Source organism: Tupaia chinensis, unplaced genomic scaffold, assembly GCF_000334495.1.
Source record: "Tupaia chinensis unplaced genomic scaffold, TupChi_1.0 Scaffold000258_1, whole genome shotgun sequence".
Taxonomy (NCBI): domain Eukaryota; kingdom Metazoa; phylum Chordata; class Mammalia; order Scandentia; family Tupaiidae; genus Tupaia; species Tupaia belangeri.
In genome coordinates this window covers 2,532,650-2,540,094 of record NW_006159738.1, presented here as the reverse complement: position 1 = coordinate 2,540,094, position 7,445 = coordinate 2,532,650, and the positions used below count along the sequence as shown (strand labels likewise).

Genomic DNA, 7,445 nt, shown 5'->3' with positions numbered 1-7,445 from the left:
GTCCAGACCGGAAGGGGCGTCGGGTACAAAGGGAACCAGAAGACCTGTGAAGTCTCTGCCTGGTGTCCCATTGAGGCAGCACAAGAGGCCCCACGGTGAGTTGCAGGGTGGGGGCACAGACACAGTGCCCTCCGCAGTGCCCAGAGGAGGCCGAGCAGGGCTGCGCCAGCTCTGCCTTTTACTGCAGCCCTACCTGGCCTGCGTTGGGCACAGTGCTCATCTGGCTGCCTTAACCGCAAGGCCCCGGAGCAGCCCAGCACAAACCACTGTCTCTGGGAAGGCCATGCTGGTTGTCAAAATTGTGAGATAGCTCTGCCCCAGCTGGAAAATGTCTGCTTCCTGGACACCCTTAGGTGCACCTGCTCCGTGCGGTCCCAGCACCTTCTAGAACACCTCCAGACCCTCCCACCTCTTGTGCTACAGCAAGGTCAGATCTGACTAGTCATCGTCTACACTGAGTGATTAAGGATAGGAAGGAGACAAGGAAGCAGGGAGAAGAAAAAGGAAGGGGAAAGAGAGAGGAGGAGAAAGAAGGTTTTTCAAATTAAATGCTCCAAGTGACATACAGATTTGGTGGTCCCTGCACTGATTCTTCTCCTCAGAAACCACAAGGGCTGATGCATTTCAGCAGAGCTAGAAAAACCTGGATCTTGGAGTTGGCAGGTGGCATGATGCCAGGGCACTGGACTCCCACATGGCCAACCATGGTTCAAGTTCCAGATCTGGCAGCTTGCTTTCTCACTTTCTCTCTCTCTCTCTCTCACCCTCACTCTCTCTCTCTCTGTCCCTCTCTGCTCAAATTTAAATAAATAAATAAATAAAAGGTATACCTGTCCCTAGTAAAAGTTCTTTAAAAAAAAAAAAAAAAAGAAGAAGAAGAAAGAAAGAAAAGAAAAGAAAAAAAGACCTGGATCTAAATCCTACCTCTAATACATCTTTACTGTATGACCTTGAACAAGTGGCTTAACCTATCTGAGCTGTCGTCTTCTCATCTGTAAAATGAAAATAGCAGGACCAGCAGGTGGTATGGAGGTTAAGGTACTGGATCCCACATGGCAAACTATATAGTTTGAATCCTGAACCTAGCAGCTTGAAAATCATGCTGGGCACATGTGCATATGTGCCCAAAATCCTGAGAGGAGTTTAAGGGAGAAGGGATTGCAGTGTGGCCATCCCCCAGGGGGAGAAGGAAGGATTTCTCACTTCCTCCTCCCCTCTATTAAGTGCACATGCCCTGTAGCAAAAAAATAAAAAAAGAGAGAGAGAGAGAAAGAAGACAGTAATCACACCCACCTCATAGGGCTGTTGCATGGATCAAATGAAATAATACTTATACAGTTATTATAAAGTGAGCTCCATGCTTGGCTTACACACACACACACACACACACACACACAGTCTGCCTCTGAAAGTGTGGTGGTTCTAGACCAGAAAGCTCTAGACAGGCCTGGTCTAAAACTTTCTGCAGAGCTGGAAATCTTCTGCCCCTGCACTGTCCAGTTTGGTAGCCACCAGCTACATGGGGTTATTGAGCACATCAAGTATGGCTACTGCCCCTTATTACGTGATTTTTAAATTAAATTAAATTAAAATATAAATAGTCACACTTGCCTAGTGGCTACCCAATTGGACAGCACAGTTCTTGACCAGTGTGACCCAGGGCTGCTCCCTCAGCAGCTGTGAGGTGAAGGGAACGGCCCAGCCTGGCTCGTGGACAGCTCAGGCAGAGGCGCGTTGACATCAGGGTGGGATGCACCACGCAGATCACTGTCTGGCCCTCAATCATTAATGGCTCCCCCAGGTTTATTTCTTTTTATTTTTTTCTTTTCTTTTTTTTTAAATGCCAGGTGGCAGGCGAGAGAGTGAGGGGGGAGAGAGAGAGACAGAGACAGAGAGAGACAGAGAGAGAGAGAGAAAGCACACCCCAACATGGCGTGATCACACTGTAATCCCCTTTCCTCCATTTCTCCATCCCGTCGGGATCCTGGGCACATGTGCACACATGCCCAGTGAGTGGCTGCCAATACTGGGATTTGAACTACGGTCAGCTGTGTGGGATCTGGCTCTCTCTGCACAGTGCCTAACCACTGCACTGTAGGGCCATCCTTTCAAGACATCTTTAAGAGATTGTCAACCAAAGGACAAAAACCTTGATAGTAATGAATTGTCTTGTTAATGACTACCTGCTCAGTGCCCATGCCCAGTACGAGAAATAGTGGTTGAAATGTTGGATGAATGGATGGTGGGTGGGCCTTCTTGTGGTCTAGAAATTGGGCTCCTCTGGGACGTGGAGACTATCTGATACTGAGATTCCAGGGAATGACTAACACAGTCAACTCTATCCTTGTGGCCCTGTGCTAAAGGCTGGGGATGCCGAGATAAGAAAAGTATTATCCCATCCCTGCAGGAACCCCAAGCCTAGTAGGGGGGCTACAAATGGGTGTGCTGGAGCTGGCTTATACTGGCCTTGAGCGATCATGCTCATCCCTTCCCAACTGCAAGGGCAGCGATGCCCCATTGGTAGCTTGAAATCAGCCATGGTGGGATGACAGTCAGCAAATAAAACTTGTCAGAGCTTTGTTTTCTTCTGAACACTTACCAGCACACCACTGCACATACCTAAACACATATCACAACGTGAAGAGTGTTATGATACAATCCTAAGCCGTACGGAGTAAATGCCATGGGGTCTTAAGAAGGAATAAGTTCTTCTTAGAGAAGCCTGAGAAGTTTGATAGAGATGTCTGAAAGGTTTTGCCCACTAAAAAGGTATCTATTTCTCTTATCCCATCCCAAAGGACGAAGCAAAAATCCAGAAGCCTCTGGTCCCCTTGATCTCCCAAGTCCCTCGGTCCTTGTAGGCGCTGATGCCATCACACATTCTCTCCCCTAGGCCTGCACTCCTGAACAGTGCTGAAAACTTTACTGTGCTCATCAAGAACAACATAGACTTCCCTGGCCACAACTACACCACGTAAGTGCCCAGAATGTCTGGCTGTGTGGAACAAGATACCCGAACCTTCAAAGCCTAAAACAAACACATGTTGTCTCTGACAGTTCCCAGGGTCAGGGACATGACTTTGTTGAGTGGTTCTGGCTCAGGGTCTCAGGTTGTAGTCAAGTTGTCAGCTGGGGTTGACAGAGACTCCTCTTCAGAACTCACTCACTGGTTATTGCCAGGAGGGTCTCTCCCTAGGACTGCCTGAGTGTCCTTAGAACATGGCACTTAGCTTCCCCCAGAGTGAGAGAGACAGAGCAAGCAAGCAAGTAACCAAGATGGAAGCCACTGCCTGTGGGAGTAACACCTCATCACTTCTGCCATGTGCTACTGGTCACATAGACCAACCCGGTACAGTGCGAGAGGACATCACAGTAGGCCCCAGGGGCAGCAGCATCATGATGGAGCCTAGCTACTATACTGGTTCACTCCTATGAAAGATGTGGATCTGTTTTCAACAGAGATGTTTCTTTGCTTTCACTCGTGCACAGGAGAAACATCTTGCCTGGTTTAAACATCACTTGTACCTTCCACAAGACTCACAATCCACTGTGTCCCATTTTCCGACTAGGAGATCTCTTCCGAGAAACAGGAGATAACTTTTCAGACGTGGCGATTCAGGTTGGTGATGTCTTTGTGCAGTGCGGTGTGGGTGCGTTTCAAGGACGGAGGATGTCAAGTGGCCAAGAGGCTGGACCACTAGGTCTTGAAAACATAGGTCACATTTAGTAAATTCACACGCGGTGCCAAATCCCAAGACACCTCTGTGAGTGAGCTACTTGCTGTATTAATTTCTCATGGTTGCTGTAACCAATCACTGCAAACTTGATGACTTAACACATGCATTTTCTTACATTTCTAGAGGTCGAAAGCCTGAAATTAGTTTCACTGAGTCGAAATCAAGACGTCCACAGGGCCATGGTCCCTCTGAAGCCTTAAGGGAGAACCCAATTCCTTGCCTTCTCCACTTTCTAGAACGTTCCTTGCATTTCTTGGTCCACAGCCCCTTTCTTCATCTTCAGAGCCATAGGGTAGCATCTTATTTTCTTGGTCATGTTGGTTCCTTATTCTGTGTCCAATCTGTTTTAGCATTTAGAAGAGGAGACATGGGAGACCCTCCTGGATAATCCACGATATCTCCTTACCTCGAGTCCCTAATTTGACCACATCTGCAAAAGGGCTTTCCTAGGGGAGTGTTGAGAGATAAAGCAGAAAAGACACTCGACGGAGTGCCCTGAACTCCAGTCTAACACGTTCCCCTTTCATCTTTAATGGCGGTGGTGGCAGGGAGGGCAGTAAAGGTGTCTGAGGGCGGGAGTGTTGAAAGTTATTATTTCAGCAATATAAGGCTCCTATGGATGTGTCCCCAGGACGAGCAGGGAGATAAGTCTGCAGCTGTCACAGAGACACTTGTGTAAGTTAGACGACAACTGTACTTCTGACCCTGAAACCTCTAACTAGTATTTTCCCTCTGAAGACACTTTCCCTCAGCAAGCATCACCATGCGGGGAGCTGTCTGGCAGCTGTGTAACCCGCATCCTGCAAACCGGGTGACTGTCTCTTGTTGACTCCCCCAGGGAGGAATCATGGGCATTGAGATCTACTGGGACTGCAACCTGGACCGCTGGTTCCACCACTGCCGTCCCAAGTACAGCTTCCGTCGCCTGGATGACAAGAGCACCAACGAGTCCTTGTACCCTGGCTACAACTTCAGGTAACAACACGCCAGGTCTCCACAGGGACCAGCCAGCCCCAGCGGAACTGCATCCCCGACAGTCAGTAAGACTGGTTTTGGTTCCCAAGGCAACAGGATGCATGAGAAAGTGTTTAAGAGTTAGGCCGTGACAAAATTGTTTGCATGATTTCTTTCCTTTTTAATTATCAAAGGGTTGCACACTCCACATAAAACGAAACTAGACTGGGAAAGAGGAGGATAAAGACGGCCCATGATCCCTCCACCTTGGGATAAAAAGCAATAACCCTCAGGGAATCTTCCTTTGTCTATAGCAACTCCTTCATGAGCCCCACATGATATCATAACACATATAATCTCAAATTCCGTGTGGTTTTTTTAATGCCTAGTCACTCGGAATTCTTTGTGAATTAATGATCCTAACATTCTTCTTAGATGTTTCGCCTCACTCCATGTCCCTATAAGCAGGTTGCTAACTTCCCAGGGGAATGAATGAACTAAGGTGTCTAATTAACCTATGCACGCAAGTGTACAGGTAGCACACACATATGCACGCGCGCACGCACACACACACACACACACACACACACACACACACGGCCTCCTGGCCCTCCTGCCAGCGCTCTTGCTGACTTCTGTTTGAGCAAACAGGTCGGTTTCTGTTTTGCTCCATGCAGTATTTATTATGAGCTAGCCGGTAGCACTCAGCTGTTGTTTTATTGTTTTTTGCTATAAAATGTACTCCTCAGAGAGAGAAAGGGAAAGTGAGAAATCAGCACCCCAGGGGAGATGGCCATACCACAATCCCTTCTCCTCTATTCTTCTTTTAGGATTTTGGACACACACACACATACACTCACACCCCTGGCATTTTTCAAGCTGCTGGGTCTGCGACTTGAACTGTGCAATAGACCATGTGGGATCCAGCACCTTAACCACGACTGATTTGTATTTATTTAAATGATTTATTTGTTGTTATTATTACGATTCCTATAGAGCATGTGTGCTCACCAGAGAGAGAGAGAGAGAGAGAGAGAGAAGAAAAGCAAGCCACCAAGTCTAGAACTTGAACCATGGTTGGCCATGTGAGAGTCTAGCACCTTAACCACCATGCCACCTTCACCCCTCCCCCATTTTTTGAGAGGTTTTTGCTATAGGACACATGCGCTCGCCAGACAGACAGAGACAGAGAGATAGAAAGCGAGAAATCACCCCCCAGAGGGGATGGCCACGCCGCAATCCCTTCTCCTCCATTCTCCTCTCGGGATCTTGGGCATGCATGCACACGCGCCCAGTGTGAGATTAAGCCACTGGGTCTGGGACTCGAACCGTGGTCGACTACATGGGAGACCAGCGACATAGCCATTACGTTAACTGCTGGTCCCGACCCCTACCCCATTTTTATTTTTATTTGTTTTGGCCTGCACTCTTTTAAAACTTGAAATGGCTTACCTAAAAATCTGGGCATCCTGCTTTTATTGAAAAATTAAACTATCTGAAAACAAAATTAAACTATTTAAGAACCCTGGATCCATACCCCACATGGCAACCACTGGCTGGAACTGAGTATTAGTGGTCCTCTTTAAAGAGAGCATAAGCTTTTTGGTTTGTCACAGTCACCACCACTATTTATTGCCTGATACCTAGCCTGCATTGCTCATTTCTGTTATCTGCCTGGTCCCTGGAGGTGTTTGGGTTCAAGACCGCTGAATTAAAGCTTGGCTAATTCTTTTTGCCTCCTCAGAGTGAACAGAGTTTCATTCAAGGTCCTGAAACCAACTCCTGGTTTAGGTAGCTCTTTGGTCACCCCCTGCTGCTTTGCTGAATAGGCTCATGGCTATTAGCAAGAAGAGAGGACAGGACCAGCGTCCTCTGACCGCCATTCCTGGCTGTTTATTTTCGCAGTCAGCAGAAGCGTGAGGGGTAAGGTACCAATCAGATGTTAGCAAATGTCCTTCCAGTCGCTGATCTAAGCCTAAGAACATTAGCTCCTGAAGAGATCTGAGCTTTCTGAAGGCCTGGGGAGGTTATGATGTTAATATTCTTTTAGAACAAAGTGTTAGAGCATTTGTTGTTTCAAATGAGCACTGGAAGAAATCTTTGGCCAAAAATAAACTGCTTAGATTTGATAGATGAGTAGCTAAGTTATTTTCAAATAACTATACAGAAGAGAAGGGAATTACAGGTTATGTGAAGTTTATAAGAATATATAACTTTCTAAAACACAGAAAGTTGAAGAAGTGGATCACATTATGGAATTTTGTCTTTATACAAAGATCCATGGTGAAATGTCCCCACCCCGTGACCATGCAATTCAGCTTGTTCATACATATGTCACAGGGGCAAGCCCACACAGGATGTGAGCTGCACTTCGCGGGCCCAGAATGAGTACTTGTGTGTATTCATGTCCTGTGGCTGTGATAACAAGTTGCCACAGATGTAGGGCTTCAAAGAAATTTCAGGACCAGCAGATGGCATGATGCCTACGTCACTGGACTCCCATGTAGTCGACCACAGTTCGAGTCCCGGACCCGGTGGCTTAAACTCACGCCGGGCGTGTGTGCTTGCATGCCCAAGATCTCGAGAGGAGAATAGAGGAGAAGGGATTGTGGCGTGGCCATCCCCCCTGGGGCGGTGATTTCTCGCTTTCTATCTCTCTATCTCTGTCTGTCTGGCGAGCGCACACGCCCTATAGCAAAGACTTCTCAAAAAAGAGAGAGAGAGAGAGAGAGAGAGAAAGAGAGAAAGCAAGCC

General features: G+C 47.4%; 2 protein-coding genes across 7 annotated transcripts in view; one reads left to right on the top strand and one right to left on the bottom strand.

Moving 5' to 3' along the window:
* IFT81 (intraflagellar transport 81) overlaps positions 1-7,445 on the bottom strand; it is a 165,735-nt gene that overhangs the window by 120,983 nt on the left and 37,307 nt on the right. The window lies entirely within an intron of this gene.
* Positions 1-7,445, top strand: part of P2RX7 (purinergic receptor P2X 7) — a 41,143-nt gene that overhangs the window by 20,435 nt on the left and 13,263 nt on the right. For 5 of the 6 annotated variants that reach the window (XM_027772203.1, XM_027772202.1, XM_006149314.3 and 2 more), the window contains 4 exons: positions 15-95; positions 2,894-2,974; positions 3,490-3,619; positions 4,576-4,712. In XM_027772203.1, the coding sequence (XP_027628004.1) occupies positions 15-95; positions 2,894-2,974; positions 3,490-3,619; positions 4,576-4,712 (429 nt within the window). The remainder of the gene's footprint in view (positions 1-14; positions 96-2,893; positions 2,975-3,489; positions 3,620-4,575; positions 4,713-7,445) is intronic. The other variant, XM_006149315.2, reaches the window with a different exon arrangement.